Here is a 19,500-nt window from a genome sequence, read left to right on the forward strand (position 1 = left end):
TTTGTATAGGTTGCTACTGTTCCTTAAAGCAAATTAACTGTTTCTTTATTTCTTCCACAGTAAAGAAGAATATTCAAAATACACAGTGATGTTATTATTGCTTGTATTAGAGTAACAGCCAAAGCACCTTTCTGTAAAATATGAGCCAGGATACTAGGAGAGAGAAAATTCTAGAAATAAAAATTGGGAGATTGGAAAGGAAGAGTAGACATAGTTTTTGCATGCTTCTATTGGTTTCCTTTAAGAACTAGGCTAAAAGATGATATCCAAAAATGTCTAGATAGGTTTTACTAATGAGACTGCAGCCTGACTAGAAGTGAAGAGGGCTGGAAATCTTGTGTGAGAACTTGCTCTCGAATGAATTCCAGCCTCTTTTCAGACCCATATTTCCTCATAAGCTGGAGAAGCAAATGCACTTTACAGTGCTTCTCTGAAATGGACTTACCATATCCTGCCAATGCAGAGTCCTCAACAAACTCCAGGCAGAAGGATCTATGTCCTGTCCTAGAGTGGGGTTGGAGGACTTTGATCCGAGGATGGGCAGTTCACAAGACGCTTTCCACAGATCTATTGTGGAAAGAAGCCTTGCTCAGATTCAGAAGCTGGAAGTAGCAGCCAGCCAGGAAGGCTGGATCCAGACGAGTGGGCAATTCCCTCTGGCCCTCTCTGCTGTTGGAGCTGGGGAGGAGACTGAATTGGCTGTTACGGCATAGTGTGAAGACAAACAGCAGAAGTCTTGTTAATGCACCTGCACATAGCCAAGTATTTAGAATTACTGCTGCATCCACATGGCTTATTAGGAAGGCACAATTTAAAAGGGTATTAGGCTCCCAGGACTGAAAAGGTTTGATCACCTTGGTGAAACAGGAGAATGCTGTTATTTAACCAGCAGTCAGTCAGTGGATCAATATAATATCCAATAAAGCCTTTCTCGTCCCTCAGGAATCCCTCAGTATCACCTATTAAGAAACAGACTGCTATAATCTGGTTGGAGATGTGAAGGTTGGGGGCAACCTTGGCTGCAGTGACCATGAGATGGTGGAGTTCAGGATCCTGCAGGAAAGAAGTAAGGCAATAAGCAGGATTGCAACTCTGGACTTCAGGAGAGCGGACTTTGGCCTCTTCAGAGACCTACTTGGAGGAATCTCATAGGTTAAGGCCCTAGAAGAAAGGGGGGTCCAGGAGAGCTGGCTAGTATTCAAGCATCACTTCCTCCAAGCTCAAGAGCGGTGCATCCCAAAGAGAAAGAAGTCCAGCAAAGGGGGCAGGAGACCTGCATGGATGAGCAAGGAGCTCCTGGCAAAACTCTAGTGGACGTTGTGTACCTTGACTTCAGCAAGGCATTTCACACTGTCTCCCGTAACATCCTCCTAGGCAAGCTCAGGAAGTGTGGGTTAGATGAGAGGACAGTGAGGTGGACTGAGAACTGGCTGAATGGCAGAGCTCAGAGGGTTGTCATCAGTGGCACAGAGTCTAGTTGGAGGCCTGTGGCTAGTGGAGCTCCCCAGGGCTCAGTACTGGGTCCCATCCTGTTCAACTTCTTCATCAATGACCTGGATGAAGAGTCCTGCACCAAGGGAGATAACTCCATGCACCAGGACAGGACAGGACAGGAGAGGATGGATCTATCAGTTCCATTTCCCTGACTAGAAGGAGAGTGAATCTAGGTTTTTAACTCAGACTTCTAAGTTGAAGTGCAAGCTGTAGGAAATAGCTTTTATGCTAATAGTACAATCAAAAATTTTAAGTGATACTTAAAATTTTCCCACTTTAATTAGATCTATATTTTGTGCGTCCAAACTCTAGTCTTCAGTGAAAATATCTGAATTTCTAGCTAGCAGGGTGTGGCAACAGAATTCTTTATTCCAGTAGAACAACATCTGGAAATCATTTCCTTTATAGTGTCACAAAAGAATTCATTAAGGAGGCAACAATATCTGAGTGACATAATTCAAAAGTGATGTATGTTTCTCCTAGATAATGCTGTGACTATTAACCATAAAATATCCCACACAGAGCAAAAAAAGCAGTCTGATTCATCACTGATATACTCAGAACTACAGCCATGCAATACAATCCATTCCTAAGCACAGGATTTATAAAAACACTCTAATCACCTAATCTATTTAGCCTAATTATTGACTGTCAATTATCAAAATCAAATTATCGAATCTTCTGTGGAGCAGCCCAAATGACTAATAGCATAGTAAGAATGCTAAATTAAAATTTCAAGGCTAAACAAGGTTAAGGAAAACATCAAATAGTGAGAGTTAGAGATCTTCAGATGCATTTCAGAGCTGAAAGAAATATATTTTAGAAGTCACAGAATGAAACCTGTGATGTAGTCTCAATTCAGCTTCCTTAATCATTTATTTGTAATAAATTTATGTATGTATGTGTGCATCCATGCATAAGAGCCTCTATTCTATGGGTCCTGCTTAATGCACTGATATTTATCTTAATCATAAAAAGTGGCCTTGTTTTTCTGAAAATAAATGATCATCTTTTTAGTATATTGTTTATCATCACAGTGTAACAGAAAGATTATCATCACAATTTTCTGCTGATTTTAGGTGCCCAGTCTGACATGCCTGAAGGTTCAGAATACTTTGAATTGTATAGCAGAACACACAGATCATGACTTCCCAGGCTTCTATGCTTCTGCTGCAGTTCTCATACCCTGTTGTCTCAAGTACCCCACCACGGAAATCCAGACCCAGTTATTATCTTTACACAAGTAACACAGTAATCATGCGCCAAAAGCCTAACTCAAGTAATTTGCCTCACATTATGCAGTGTCTCTGGCACAGAGGAGAGTAGAATCCACTTTGTCAAAGAAGCATATAGCTGCTTTAATCAAGACATCACCCCTTCTTGTCCTGCAGTGTCTCACCTGACTACTGCTCATAGGTTCTGCAACAGATGAGACAAGATCCTACCATCAGAAGTTTCCTTCTCTATACAGTTTTTTCCAAATACAGAAGTCAATTCTCTGCCTTGAATGAGGCAAGGATCACACAGGAAAAACAGACTGATTTAATGCATGAGCATCAGTGGATTAAGGCAACCTCCTAACATCTCATAAATTGAAAGCCTTAAAAAACAAACAAACAAACTTAAAATGCAAGAATTTGTGTCAGATACTCACGGCATCTGTGTGTTCCACCAAAGAGGCCAGATTTTCTGTATTCTTGACATAGATTTCTGCTTTGAATTAACAACTGAGAGCATAGCAAATTATCATCCTCTGTGTAGACCATCAGAGGGCAGGGACAGAAACTGATTTGTGGATAATTTTCCCAAACATTTACTGATAGAAGAGGAATGGTGAGTCTTCAAGCACTTGGATACCACCCCAAGTTTTAGCTGAGTGTATGTTTAGTCTGTAAAGCCCCTTTTCTGCATTTCTCCTCTCCCGTTCCTTCCTATCTCTACCTTAATCTCTTTCTTCTATGTTCAGGTCCGCTGTTGCTATAATTCTCATCCTCACTTTAATCACTGTACCCATTCAGGGTGTAATTCAATTTCATGCTTCCTTCAGCAATAAAACCTGACTGCAAGACCTTTCTCACAGCTGCTCACTCCTGCCACAGCCCTGCACCTTGCCTTTCCAGGATAGATACAAGTCTTAGGGCTGTTCAGTGATCAAAATTTTAAACTATTCTCCAAAAATAAAAGAGAGAAGAGGTATTTTAATACACCTCCTTTTAGGAATCCAATTCATAGCAACACAAGCACACACACTGGCACAACTCAGGGAGCAACAAACTGTAATATGGCATCAGGTATGAGAAGCTGCAGAATGGGACCAAGGGGTTAAGGGAAAGAGATGGAAATAAAAAGGGAGTTTTGCTTTCAAACATATTTCTGAACAGCTCCTTCAGGCCTAAACAGCTCCTCAGGTCTTCCCTGTTCTATGTCCCGGCCACCACTTGCAGTGCTAGTATCCTTGCCAGGGAGAACACTGAAAGCGCAAAAGGCAAAATATTCCTGATGCCATTCCTGGTTGCTAGTCTAAGTTTGCTTAGCATAAACTAAGATTCCCAAATGTTGGCAAAGTTTTACGTAGTTCCTTGTGACCATGAACTGGAATATGTCCAATGCTAATGGAATCTACACAGCTGTTCCAAAGCTTAAAACAATCACTGCTTCAGCCAAAGGAGATACAAGGCCTTCTAGCAATGTATTTCCTTCTGCTGTTCTTTGAAATGGCTTACCTATTTTAGCTAAAACCTAAAAAGTCAACCTAAGAAACATTTGGATTGTGAGAAATTCAACTTAAATGGCATGGGAAAGCAATATACAACTGAAAATCTTTGCATCTGAATCTTTGAGAAACCTAAAACGTCAAGAGAACCAATGTGAAGCCCAGGAAATCCATCTTTCTAAACCAATCTGAGGTTTTTTTGTCTAATTTTTGTTCAATTAAGGATAAAGACCTGTACTGAGAATAGCTGATTTCCCAAAATAGTCATTTTCCCCCAAACTTTCTGAGTATATAGAATTTGCTCTTTGGAATGGACAATTCAAGACATCTTTATACTGTAATTTCACTATGTGGTAAGGAGGACTCAGTCCCACAGTCTTTCTTATTAAATAATGCCACGTTAGTGATTCGCAGTGTTACATTTATCAATTGACATTTAGAGTTATTAGAGCAAAGCCATGAGGTAACAGATTTTTCTCATCAACTGGCTAGAGCTACTCTGAATGCTGGAGATAAAATGAGAACTTCATGGATCCAACAACGGCAGCTCTAACATTAAGTCTCCTAAGGCCCGCCAGGAAACAGGTTTTTTACAGCTGACCATGTGTATGTAATCATACATATCTGTATGTAAGGAGAAATTCCAAAAGGATACCATATTTTCTGAGTAGAATATGTTAAACTTCCTTCTAGGAGAAGTTTAGAATAATTTATCTTGCAATGCACCCTGTAGCTTTTGTCTGATCAGCACATCCCTTCCTTTTTTCCCAAGGATAAGGTAGCGACTTCTAAACCATCTTCTGTATCTTATATTACAGTCTCAGGTGCGCTCTATGTCCAGTGGCTAGAACAGGAAACTTTGTTTGACTAGAGAAAGTCATCTTCTACTCTTGTTCTGCACAAAGTTGGTGTTGTCTCCAAATGCTTGAACTCTTAATTGAAAGAGTGTGAAATGACAGCAAGGGTCACACATAGCAGAGTTATCTGTGCTATTTTCTGCTATGTGTGACTACCGTTGTAACACTTGTCAATTTATATACAATATGCACAAAGTTGGAATATTCAGCAAGCAAACATATTGCCATCAACAAGATAATTTCTTTCCAGAGGATAGTGAGTCTGGCAAGCGAATTAAAATCACAAGCAGATAATAGGAAACCTGCTAGAACTATGGCCAGTATTATGGAGGCTCTTCAGCTACAGTTTTATCCTTATTTTAGTATAAATCCAGATATTTAGTCATCTTTATTCTAGTTAACAAAAAAAAATACTTTATAAATTTTATATTTAATGTCTTACAGATTAAGCAATTTAAAATTTAAATTTGTCATAGAAAGCTTATTAATATGATTTCTGCTGGAGAGAAGTCCGCAACTTACAGGACCAACTCAAGACAGAGGATTCAGAAAACCAACAAAAGGATGCTTAGATGCAGTGTGAAAACATATTATAGTATTTGATCTGCATGATCTTTGAAAAGTCATAAATAAATGAAAGTATGCACACCTTCAAAAACTCTAATTCCCTGTTTGAGGTATGTCAAAACAGAAACCATCTTGAGTTCCATGAACCTTGATGGTTTGCATAAAACAGTATAAAAATAAAATCAAACATAACTGGAGTTTAAAAAACGATGTCATATACTTTTAAAATAGAGTATAACTTAATCTGTATAACTACAGTAACTGCCAAGTACATATATACACAGTTGTTCTATCTGCTACAAATAAGACTCTAAAATAAAATAGTTAAAGATATATGAATGTGAAGCTATATAATTCTCCAGAGCGATCTTATGATTAGTCAGGAATTATTTAAAGTTTTGTTCAGTGCCAGAAGCAGGTGTTTCTGCTGCCGTTAGAAGTTTCCATAACAATAACAATAGTACCAATTAAAAGCCAATTAGTCATGGACATTACTTTAAGGTCCAGTACTTTGCAAACTCTCCACTCTTCAGTTTTCCGTCTCTCGAGCTGCCCATTATTCTCAGTACAAAGACCTTAAAATGAATGTGGACTGTTTGCCGGTCACTATGGAAACCTTGCCACACTGCACCATACCCAAAAGCTTCCCAGGCATCTTCAGAACTACTCTGTCCTGTGATCTTTGCCCTAAACAAATGTGCTGTTTATTCATTCTTCTTCTCAATTATGAAGACCCAACAGATGTTATGTGAATACTAATGAGAAAAGAATTAAACCTATGTTTAAGCATGAGTGAAGATTCCTCAAATAAGACTTTACCATGACATTGAAAGTGGACTGGTTGGCCTCTTTCACTCTGCTCTTTAAATCTTGAAATCTCTGCCAGTTCAAAATTAAAGCATAAATTTGGCATTAAGTTTTACTGAGCAATAAAAAGCTCTGAGATAGAAAAAAGCGACCAAGTGGTTAAATCACATGATGGGAAATCAGGAGATCATGGTGTTTTATTGTTCTACCACCAAACAGGTCACCACGCAACCCTTCATGCCTCCACCACCTCACCTTGGGATGATGAAATACTATGTACTCTAGCAATGAGAATTAAAGCATGAATCAACCCCATGAATTAAAAGCTTTTGTACTCTTTGATTTGCATCCGCTTTAAAGTCTAAAAAATGGATAAATCCAACCAGAACTTTGCCATCTTCTTGAATCATTCTCCAAAGTCTATTTAGTCACTAATTAAGTCAATGGCAAAGTTAAAAAAAAGGGGGGGGGGGGGGAAGGAAACAGTTTCTTTCTTCCCATAGGCAGCAGAGATTCATTAGCATCCTTAAAGCTATTCTTCCAGCTCTATGCAACATTTCTGAGGAAAACCTTCTTCAAACTTTCTCATATTCAGTCTCTATTACAGTTTTAAAGGAATGGTACCTTCTTCCTTGCAGCAACACGAGCAGTATAAGCAGCCCACTCTCCCCTTCACACCTCATGCATAAGCAAAAAGAGCCTACCTTCCTGATCCTTGGCACCAGACTTGGCAGATTAGTGCTTAAACGGGTTTTGGATAACATGGATGAGAGACAACTGTGTTTATACATCTCTCCTTTGGAATCCTCCTCCTCCCTTTAGCTACACTACAAGGCTGCTGATTCTTTCCTTTCACTTTCCCTGGTCGCTACTGTCAAAAAAACAGTGCCCAGCATCCAGTGTTATACTGGACTCCTGGTAAGAGATACTAGAACAACAAATTTCCATTTTTGTTATTTCCACTAGATTCTTGACATTACATATTAATCGATTAAATGTAAAATCTCTTGGTTCCTTTTAAACTTCCATACTTGTTCCTGTTGCTCCTTGCTTTTTTTCTTTATTCTTATCCGGCACAGAACAGCTCTGAAATTCCAGCCTATCTGGCCATATGTTCCTTTACACACATTTAAAATCTATCCCATTTATAAACACCTTGAAATAACTGCATTTGCCATGTCTTACTCTAGAAAACAAGGCTTTATCTTAATCTACCTTTTTACATAGGGCATAAAGAAATTACCATGCCATATTTCTGTTGGAGTGATTTGATGCAAATGAGAGAGCCGGATTCAGAACGAAGATTTAAATTCTGGAGCATCTTGGTCTGAAAATCCTTACTCAAAATTCACACTTTCTAGTTTCCCAGTTTTCCTCAAAAAAAAAAAAAAAAAAAAAAAAAAAAAAAAGTTGCTTTCTTCAATCGATATACTAAGCAGAAAGACATAACAAAACAGGTTGTCTGTATGGTTCCCATAATTTCTCTCTATTAAAAAAGATCTGATGATGTCTCCTCAGGAAAAATACTATAGAGCAATCAGCGTTTGTACTTTACATTTCATCAACTCATTGTAAGCTCTCTTACAAGAATGACAGAGAAGTGAAAGCTATTATTTAGGTTTTCTCCTGAATCTCATCTAAGTGGAGGTAGTCTGTTATTCTAATTCATGACAAAGTGTGCTGACTTTTACGGGAAAGATGTTTTTTCACTAAACTTTTCAATGCTCACTGAACTGCAAACTAAATTGAAACCAGGTTGCCGGATGTAAGAAGTCAGTACTATCAACAGATAGTATTTTTTACTACAAAAGCTCTTCTTGGTACATGAGTATTATTCTCAATTTTTTATGGGTTAAAATCTCAGCTGACTTTGAGACGACAGTGACTATGCAATGGAATGCCAGCATCTCTTTACTATGCAAACTAACTTCAGAAATCTCTAAAACCCAAAGAGGTCTAAATTATACCCTTGTTCAAAACCAAGAGAACAATCTGCAAAATACCATGTAAGAGTCCTCAAAATATTGGAAAGGATGTATATTGAAGGTCAGACCCAACTTATTAAAAACAAAGGAAAGGAGTGCATTTCAGAAAAAAAAAATATAACGTCCTTGTCAAAGGATATTGCCCAGTAACTGCCCTGAAGCCTGAAACTCACAGCGGAGTTATCACAGGATACATTTGCAATCTTCACCAAGTCCAGGAGCCTCCATTTTGAACGCGCAAACTTAAGGGTCCTTGCTATTTGCAGGCTACTTCACAATTTTTTTTTCTTCCAGAACTAATGAAAGCTAAATGACTATGCAGATGCCCTTCAGGAGCCTGCTCTTTCCCTTGACTTCACAGGAAATCTAATTGTTGCTAAGCTAACTAATATCATAAACTTAGCATTAGCGTAAGTATAGCATTAGTTTTTACATAGTCAGCTCTACTCTAGGGCATAGAAGAAGTGGTGACTCCCAAGAATGATTTACCTCAGCTTCTTTCCCTACAGACATTTCAAAATACTGACCGTTTTTGTTAAAGTTGTGGTGTTGTTTACTCAGAGTACATACGCTTTTACCAGCACCAAGGGAACTAACACTGGTGTGGTTCTTCAGGAACTGACAGCAGCTGTGTTAGATTAAACAAAAGCTCTCTGTGATACTTATCTCTATCTTGGCACCAGCTTTTCTATTGCTACATCTGAAGTTCTGTTTCTAGCAGTAGTTGAATTTAATGGCAGGAAGTACTCAAAGGATTTGAACAAAAAGATCATGTTATACAACTTGTTTCAGTAAGACCAAGTTTTCTAAGTGTGTTAACTCTCATTTTCTACTGATGAATATTTAATGTGTTAAGTGCAAGGAATCTTCAATATTCATCAAATTAAAACTAATTTTTGGAGGAATTTGGAAGGAACTTAACTTATTACAAAACTCCTGAATTTGGTTTGTTTTTTTCTTCATATAGATTTTTTGTGAACTATATGCTGGCTCTTTATGGGGAAAGCATATGTCCATGTTATTATATGGTCTAAATGAGAAAATATCCTGATGAAAATATTGGAAGTAAACTATTTTCTTAGTACTAAAAGAAAGCTATGGAAACATATGTCAAATATATAATATTATATAACAAAACGTACAAAGGTGCAAGAGTAATTACTGAGTTATAAGCAGATTCTGCATTATTTTAGATTGTAAACAGGAAAGATGTAGTACTGGGACAGGAACACAGACATTGTCATAATGGACTAGACTCAGTGTTCATTTAGCTACATATGTGAGAAGCAGTTTATCCCTACCTCTGAGAATGTTTGATATAAACTTTAAATGTGTGAACTGATACGCTAGGTTTCCATTTATCCAACAGAACTGCGAATTGCTTACTACGTAATAACTGTTTCTCTTTTTAAATTCCTCATAGCTCTCAATTTTGGTAGCATTTTGTGAAATTAAGTTACCTTAACCTGTGTGAAAAAACAGGATTCCTAAAATAAATTCAGTATTTATGTTGCTTTTCAATTTCACTGACTTTTTTTTCACTATTTTGCCTGTAAATAAGAGTGTCTAAACTCACTTGCTTTACCAGTTATATTGCATACTTCTATTATATCTCCTCTTAATAGCCATGTGGTCTTTCAGTTACCATTGATCACTTTATTATTGTTACATCCTTTTGAAACTGAAAGGAGGAGAGCCAAACAAAACCAAACCAAATGCATTCCAATGGGACAGCAGTAACTCCAGTTTACTCAATATGACAGTCATTTCATATTTTATTTCCCAACTTTCCAAACTGTAGTATTTCATTAGATTTTTTAGCTTATAAAATAAATCTATGTTATTAGAGTTACTAGATTTTGCCTCATGTAGAGTTAAAGTTTCCATTTTGCTACACAGAATGACTTTTACAATCTTACATGGCTGGGTCTTTCTCTTGAGTGGGTAAGAACTTTTTCAATTCAACTACATTTAAATATAATCCAGATTTTTCCTCTAACACATGCTACCTTGAATTTCCTTGAATGTAATCCTCCAGTGCTGTCCATTTAGCTAACTACAAGTTCCTCTGTCAACAATCACTGACCTTTATTTAATTGAATTACTTTTTTTTTTAATTTTAGTGGTGTGTTTAAGGACTCACATTCATTAGCTAGACAATCCTTTTTTTGAGAAGCAATGCCACTCATCCTACTGTAGTTGATGTCAAGATATTTTGCAATCTTTTTTTTGATCTGAGTACTGTCACTTGAAGTTCAGTTTCCTTTAAATAAATGTAATATTCTCCACATTCCAATTAAAAATATGCCATTTCAAATGAGATTGTTAGCAATTCAGAAGCTCAATACTGAGATTTTTCTAATGTATAACTCACTGCTTTTCAGATGTATCACTCTGTTCACGTGTCATTCTTTTTGACTCCTGAGCCTCTGACACTGCTTCATCTCCAGTACTCAGAAGAGTTACAGGAAAATTACCTAAAGGTGTCTCCCTGATGTCTTCTGTTATAAATGAGTACAGAATTATGAGACAGATGTATTACATTCTAATCTTGATTTTCCCGCTGGATTAACTGTGTAGTCTTGGTAAAAGTCCTTGGGCCTGGAAACACAAAGTGATTTAGAAACCTCATTGTTGCTGAAATAAATGAGGTCTCATTTCCTATATAACTCTGGGAATGCAGGTCTTAATCTTCATATTTTCATATCTATAAAATGAGGAGTGTACTTAGATTCTTCACATGGGTACTATGAAAACTAATTAGTCAATACATATAAGATTTTTTAATCTGTGAAATGCAACACTGTTGGCTACTACTGCTGTCCACGTGACACCTCATTCCACTCTGTTTAATCTGTTGCAAAGGACCCACAAAAAACTTTATCATTATTAACATTAAAAAAGATTATGGTCCTGTAGAGCCTTAAAGAGCAGAGCTGCTCTTTGAACTGAACTGAAGCTGGGTTCAGTGCATGCACACTGACATTTTTAAGTCCGAGTATTCAGTCTACAGTAACAGATGCAAGATTTGCTATCCCAATTATGGGGTAGGGCGTCCATGTTGAAAATGAAGCATGCGCTCCACCACTGTCAGTGGAGAAGGGAGAGTTTATGGCCAAGATAGACTGTTTCCATACAGATTTTCCAGATATCTTTAACCTGAACTAAAAGCTGTAAGTAATTTTTAGTTCAGAGAGTTGAAAACCACCTTCCTTTGATTCTTAGTGAAGCTACTGAATGCTGCCCTTGAGGGCCCCATTTCACAGGCCCTGAAAGCAGATGCCCCTGTTCTTCTACAGCAAGTCTGAACAATTTCATTTGATGAGAATCGTTCATGTGCTACAGTGTGCACATTCATCTTGATTTTTCAAATTTCCTACAAGTCTACTTTATTTTGCCCTTCTTTTCCAGATCAGAAACCATGAAATTTCAACCTCCTGCAAGAAGCAGCCCAGAACAGAAAGAAGGAACAGCTTCACTGGATGGAAGATACTGTTTATCTGCTGTGCAACAAGATCGAAGATCTCCCACTGGTGGAGCTGGGATTTCAGAGAATGGTATCAAGTCCAGTATAAATATTTTGTTTCCTCATTGATTTCTAAGAGCTTCAGTAGAAAAGCTAGCGTAGATTTTAAACCAGCAAAGCTACAGATAAATCCTAACAAATTTTGAAATCCTAGACATAAATAAAAGGTAATATCCCAGCTTCCTACTTCTCCCTCCCCATATAATTGTATGCTTAATAAAAGGCTGAACATATTGCTTAGAGCTGGGATTTAAAACATTTGGTTTTTTTCACATCACCCCACAAAAAAGTTTTTCCTAGCCTGGAAGTATGGAGTCTTTATTTCTTTAAATAAATCTTGTAACTTCAGCTACAATCATTTGCCAAAAAAACATTTGCAGTTAATATTCCATACAGTCACACTCTTTAAAAACATTCTGGCCTCTTCAGTAATTCTGAAAATATCCAACCTGTTTAGCATATGTACCACTAACTACTGCCATAATATGGCTCAGCTGCAATTTCTCATGGGACTGCATGAAGCACTCTTTGCAAATATTATAAAATCACTGGGTTTGAAAAATTTAGAAATTACCTAGGCTTTTGTAGAGCAGAGAGCTACAATGGCTCTCAGATGACAATTTTGGGGTGTCATTTAGCTGCTGTAATGACAAGAGACAATTTTGACAGCCATCTTAGAAGCCAAACATCTTTTTTCTTTTCCTGGGTACCAGTTTAAATGCCAAGTAGACAGCAATTGCAAACACAGAGTTTGTCTTTCTTTCCGTGATTTTTGATACATCTATTTCAAAAAAGACAAAAATTCTTATTTGGAATTATCTGTAAGTAACATGGTATCGTCACTGCAGATTGGAGATCAGTGTGTATTGACAAAAAAATAATTTTGTGTAATATACTGAATGAAACTGGCAACTAGCTGCTTAGGGTGTGAAAAATGATGACATGTAAATAGACTTAACATTTCAGCATTTTCTCCATTTGGTTAGACCTATATAGTTAGCCTGCTTTCACAAATATTTTATTAAAACAGGCATACTGCCAGTTCAAAGATAGATCCCATGTCTAAGTCCCGTATTTCAAGTTCAAATAGTCCCATATTTCAAGTTTCAAGTTCTAGCAAAAGTTATGCAAACAAATAAATTGCAGTTTTACATCTTTATAAACGTGAAAAAGTATTCCATCAAATGAAAAAGCATTAGGTAGGCAGAAAAAATAACTCAGAGTGAAACTGCAAAGCTGAACAAAATACTGTGTGAACACCTGCGATAAACCTAGATATACTAGATAAATAAATCTAGATATAGATTTATTTATAAAATATCTACATACACTTCATTAAATGAATATTAGTATCTTAGATCATAAGAGCATTTGCATCAACGGAACTGTGTAAATTATTTGAAGTTAGCTGGCTTACAAATTAATGCCTATGTACCTTAGTACGCAAATATTTTATGAATCTACTCATAGAAGACTTTTATTAAAATGCTGGCTTTCTGCTAAGAGAGAGACATACAAAGTTTCACTATTATCTCTGGTTTCCAGTCCTGCTAATCATAACCTACAAAGGGATATAGAAGGTAGTCTCTTCTACATACCTGTTCAGTCAAAGCAGAAGGTGTTCCCATGTGTGAAAAAAATGCATTACTAATGGCTTAGATACCTCAGCATGAAGACAGCTTGGGGTTTACATCCCTTTCCCTCTCATTTATGAAAAACTAATCTGAGCATCTGCTATGCCAGGTGTAGCAATAATTCACCAGATTAAACATACCAGTTTGCAGGTCTTCAAGGAATCCACAGTACTGTGCGGTATCAGCTCTCGTGACTGCTACGACAGTTTTAAACTCTGATTACTCCTTTCAACTCCTAAGGCAAGAAAATGAATGATCGTACAAAAGGTTTACTACCAATGTATCACAGAGTGAAGATATAAAGTCATTTGTTCTGTTTCGGTAGTGCTCAGCCTCATGAAAGAAAGTGTTTCTAATACACTAGTTCATACAGTGTTAGAATTGCAGTAAAGATGTGCTGACATTCACTCTCTAATTAAGAGGCAACACTGCAGGGAAATAAGCTTTGTTCCTGCTTAGCCAACAGACTACTGAACATGATAACCTATAAATTAGGCACATTGAATGCCTCTGGAATGAAAACTGCATTAACAAACATGACTGTCAAGTGTTAACCAAAACTAAAAAAAATAAAGATAAACCCCCCAAAGATCAAAGATCAGGCTGTTTTTCCTCAACGCAGACCTGACGGAGGACTGAACGCAGTTTCAGCTGGCAGCCAGGCAGAGCGAAAGACTCCTCCGGAGGTGTTACGCGACTGCCCTCTGAAGGAGATCCTGCCGAAGGACGGCGCGAGGGCCACCGCTGCCCTGCGATGCCTCCACGAGAGGCTACACAAGTCTCTGAGTAGTGACAACAAATGGAAACGGCATTTCAGCTTGAACCAACGTGCCTGAATGCCTGAACTGAAGGCTCAGTTGTTCTTCCAGGTGGCATGCACAATGATGCTCTGCACCCCGTGCCTTTTGCACTGCCTGGTGTAACAAATCCAGCGTCCACCACTAGCCATGCGGTTCAGGTGCCAGCTCTTAATCAGATTTCCATCAGCAATCGGACAGTTACCATATAAATCTCTCAACACCTCCCACACACATACACAAAAGTATCTGCAATCAAAAATCTGCTGTTCCAGTTTGTAAAAAACGAGCTACTATTGTGCAAATGCAAAATGATGTTTCTTCAACTTGTAAAAGACCATGTAGCTACCCCTGAAATTACAAAAGGCATACGGAAAGGATTTCTCTGCTCCGTGAGAGTCGCTGGTAGGTGACTCACTGCCTTGCAGCCACTGTTCCTGCACTGAATGAAGTAACTAAATGTGCACAGTACTTGAAATGTACTTAAGGTCAAATGTCTTTCGATATTTGCAGAAATGATAGCAAACTCTTATGATTCTTTGACTTGATCACTGCTAGAATTAGTTGAAGCTGTTTAGTTAACTGACAGCTAGAAAGATGTAGCTAAAAAGTATTGAAAAATCCTTGCATGCATTATGGTTATTTCATCTACAATTTATTTGGCATATAAGGATACATTAGGTTTAGTTTAGATAGCCATAACTAAGCATTAAATAGCTAATACTACAGGTACATATCAAAATCACCATCCCTACAACACATAGTGAGTGAATGAATAAGTAAGAGAACATTAAATAAAATTCTTGCACTTTGAATAGATATTCAGCTAGTATAATGATCATGCAAAAAAATCTATCACATACAATGGTTTCTTAATCCTGATGAAAAGCGTGTATTCAGTTGCGTATGCCAGTGGTAATTGTCACTCTAATAATATATTGTTCCTTCACAATTATTCTTATATTTTGATTATTTAAAGGAAAGAAAAGAGTTTAAGTGAAATAGTAACAAGTTATCAGCAAGAGAGTGCTGAACTGTTGAAGGCTGTTAAAATAATGATCTTTGCTGAAGCTCAATTCCCTTAGTTTTAAAGCCCCTTTACAAAAATGGTGAAGGATGCTGCACTATGTTTCACTGAGATATTTAAAATCTCATTTTTTTTCTCAGTCACACCAATCTAAAATGTCACAGCTGCAGAGCAGCAAGGATTGCTGTTTTGTTGTTAACTGCTGTTCTTTTCCCCAGCCGAGGATCAGATCTTCCGCTCGGTGGAGGGCCAGGCTGCTTCTGATGAAGAGGAGGAGAAGTGGACAGGAGACCAAGTGACTGAAGTGAAGAAAATACTGGCCAAGCTCCCTTGTTGTGGCACTGGGTATGGGTATGTTTCTGATATTAATGCTGCTTGGGCCTTTGGAGAATATTATTTTATGACCAAAAGACACCATGGCTTCAGTAAGAAGAAATACTAGTACAAAACAAAATCAAAAGACTCCCATGTGCTCCTTTACAACACACGGGAAACAGCATGCTAAGTACTTCCACCTAATCCTAACAGGTGTCAGGTAGGACACCAACTTAGGACCTGTGCAGCCAAGAATTTTGCAGAAAAACTGTCTTTTACAAACATAGACTTTGATTACAAGGCTTCATTAACTCCTTTTTTTTTTCTCCCTTAATACAGATGTGATGAAAAAATGCGGAAAAAGCTGGTATCTTATTTTGGGACCACCAAAACTGAAAATTATCAAACAGCCTCTGTGGAGCTAGCAGAGAGAATCAGAGAGCTAACTGAACAGCTTGAGCTCAAAGGGCATGAAGTGAAAAAAATGGAAACAAACATGGAAGAGGTAATAGGTGCCAGGCCTAGTGTGAAAAAGTTATTTATGTATCTCTAAGTAGCTCCATTTATATCTATTGTATTTTGTCTGTTCTTCTTTCTGTTGTTGCCTTTCACTATGCCGTTACTCTGTAAGCTCAATCATCTCATGCTTTCCTTTAACACCACCATTTCCAGGATTGCTCTTACCTGAACCTCCAATTATTTAGAGGATGAGATAAACCACAGGTTCTTCAAATACTATCCCGATTTAAACAATTTAAGATGTTCACAGATTTTGTGATCTGGACTGATATCTCTGCAGATCAAACAGCAGGAGACTAAATATAGGCCATGCCCCTTTCAGTGGTTTCTCAGCTTTGGATGAAACACTCCTCATGTCCCAACCCACCCAGTTCCCCAGAATAACTTTTCTAGAAATTCCTCCAGCTGACTGAGCCACAGAGGCTCACTGTTTTGGAATACTTAAGAGGAAATCATCCAGTTTACTCTGATGCTAAATAAAAAAAATCTATTTCTGAGACTTATTAATGTGTCCAAGTTTCAGCAGAGGTTATATCTACAGTATTTAAAAGCCCCAATGTGGTATCCTAGTAGTGTTACCTAATTGTACTATTTAAATATTGCCAACTTCTGCCAATGATGGGCATAGATTTTAATGCTATGAATCTTTCTATGAAACAGAAATAGTGAATCATATGCATTACTTTGTCTTAAGCTTCAGTCGATATCTGTTCAGTATTTTATACCCTGATGCTAATCACTTCCAGAAATAAGTTATAAAGGAAAAGATTTTGAAGATTTGTTTTTGTTTGCTTTTAATGTGCTGCGTGATCATCCAGTTTTACCTAGTTCTTGCACGTGGAAACAGTCAATGATCTTTCCTTTCATAATTTTATAGACTTTCATCACCAAAAAGCTCACCTCACTTATCCTCATTCCTAGTCTGTTTCATGTCTCTCAGTACAGAAACCATTATTTACTTCCGTTATTCTATTTTATTCTTTAGCTTTATTCTTTCAGCTACTATTACCCTTTTTGAATGAGAAGAGCTGAAAATGAACTTAGCATTCAAATGTAAGCCTATCATGGCATAAGAACAATTTCTATTTTCTCCCTAGTTCCCTTCCTAGCTAGTTCCCAGCATTTCTCCTCTTGATCTTTGCTGACCACTGAGCTATGTTCAGGATACAGTTCTCCAAAATCTCTTTCTTTAGTTGCAGTTATCATCACTGTATATATATGACATTGTTTATTTTCCCTATAGGCCTTACTGTGCATTACTGACACTGAATTTTATGTGTTATTTTATTGCCCAGTTATTCAGTATCATGCAGTCGTGCTGTAATTCCTTGCAGGCAGCTTTAGTTTTGACTACCCCCCAAAATACATATGCACAACAAACTTAACACTTTCACATTCATCTTTTAAAAAATCATGCATGAACATGCTGATCAGCTCAGGTCTTAACCCAGATCTTTATGAGACCCTAAGGATGATCTCCTCTCATTATAAAAGCTGACCATCCAGTTCTGGTCTGCCTCTCTGTGCCTTACCTCCCACCTTTTAACCAGATGTTAAGGATATGGGAGGATCTACTCTACAGTCCAATATCAGTTTTATTTTACTAAGTCTTTAGTAATGAACCTTAAAAAAAGCTTTTTGCAGATCCAAAGTGCACTCTATCAACTGAATTACCATTATTCATATATATTCATAGACCCTTTCAAAGAAATCTAATAGATTCCCCCCATGTTGATCTATGTATTCACCAAATCCCATCTCTATTACAGTTTCTATCAATTTACCTGAAAGAATTATTGATATTCTAGAGGTTATTTGTTGTCCCTCAGATCATCTCTGCAGTATCTTTTAAAAACTGGTGTTATATTTGCCACCTACCATTCCTTGGAGGCTTAATTGATTTAACAGATAAATTACACAGTACGTATTAACACCTAATTCTGGAGTTCTGTTACTGTTTTCCTCCTGTTTTGAGAAAGCTCCTCAGGCTCACCTCTGGCAAAAAATGGCTCTGAGACCCTTTTTAACTTCTGTGGTAGCAAACACAATAAAATCTTTCTTTCTTTTCTTTTTTTATTTTACATTCCTTAAGTTTTTCTTTTACATATTAATTATTCTTTGTCCTAGATGTATTTGTATACACACTACTCCAGAGGCCAGATTCTCCTGTAGCATTCACCCTCTTACTTAAAGAGGATCACATATCAGCAGCTGATTTATTCTCAAAACTAGCAGTTAGCAAGACAGTATTTCTGTTTCACAAAAAAGGCACAGATTAAAAGGGAAATAACCAAAATCAGGCTATGCTGAAGGACTTCAACAGAGCTAAGAACACCACCCACACCTCCGAGCCCCATGACCTAACTACTGACCATCTCTCCTCAATATCTAAACTAAGGAATAGGCTATTCTTAACTATCCTCATTATCCTACTCACAAGTGCAGAGGTAAGAACAGGTGATAGATGTAGCCTATCTAGAGAAACACATTAGGAGAATATTTTTATGGTACACTGAACCATTGTCTTAAAGCACAGTAAGCTGACAAAAAAACTACATAACCAAAAGAAAGGAATCCAAAAACTAGCTTTCTTATATATGAGAAAGTGAATGTAAAGAAAGCATAACTGCTGTGGAAAGCAGTTTACTAGTCTAGGAAATACAGACATAAAGGGCTTTGTAAGAACAGCTGAAATGAACAGGAAAAAGAGCCAGCAGTAGCAACAAGCACTATGTCCAAATATCACTAGTGGTATCCTGAGCTAAGCGTATTGCAGATGCTGCCCATAAAAACTAAGCAGCTGCTTAAGACACTGGACAACTGTGGAGGACTCAAGTGGCATGCATATTAAAGAGGAAAGTTTGTACTTTTTCCATTCATGTTTGTACACAAGGCACACTGCACGGCCTACAGCCTTTCAGTAACAACCGAGAGAGGACAGAGAAGTCACTGTGCAGCTTTTCAAGTACAGTGGTTTCGCCAGTGGGACCACAGAAGCAGCTAAAAGCAGCGGATGTGTAATATTATGGGTGCTGAGGCCCAATGGGATAGGCCTCTCTCCCATCAGCCCAGATGGGCACCAATTAAGAATTTCCATGAGCATCTGCTTAGCTGCATATTAGGAAAGTAGAGTTTTACAAATCCAGATGATGACCTTGTTTCCTCTGTGTTATTTGATATGACACTTCTGTCACTGCTCAGCTGTACAGGGGCGCACAGCTACATTTCACGTGTTTAGTACACAGCCGCGGTGAGCGGT

The 19,500-nt window shown here is 37.7% G+C and overlaps 1 protein-coding gene across 1 annotated transcript in view; it reads left to right on the top strand.

Moving 5' to 3' along the window:
• EFCC1 (EF-hand and coiled-coil domain containing 1) overlaps positions 1-19,500 on the top strand; it is a 56,691-nt gene that overhangs the window by 28,776 nt on the left and 8,415 nt on the right. Inside the window, exons 3-5 of the mRNA XM_062585807.1 lie at positions 11,835-11,980; positions 15,626-15,752; positions 16,062-16,227. Of these exons, the coding sequence (XP_062441791.1) occupies positions 11,835-11,980; positions 15,626-15,752; positions 16,062-16,227 (439 nt within the window). The remainder of the gene's footprint in view (positions 1-11,834; positions 11,981-15,625; positions 15,753-16,061; positions 16,228-19,500) is intronic.

The sequence above is a fragment of the Rhea pennata genome, chromosome 12 (assembly GCF_028389875.1).
Source record: "Rhea pennata isolate bPtePen1 chromosome 12, bPtePen1.pri, whole genome shotgun sequence".
NCBI classification, from domain to species: domain Eukaryota; kingdom Metazoa; phylum Chordata; class Aves; order Rheiformes; family Rheidae; genus Rhea; species Rhea pennata.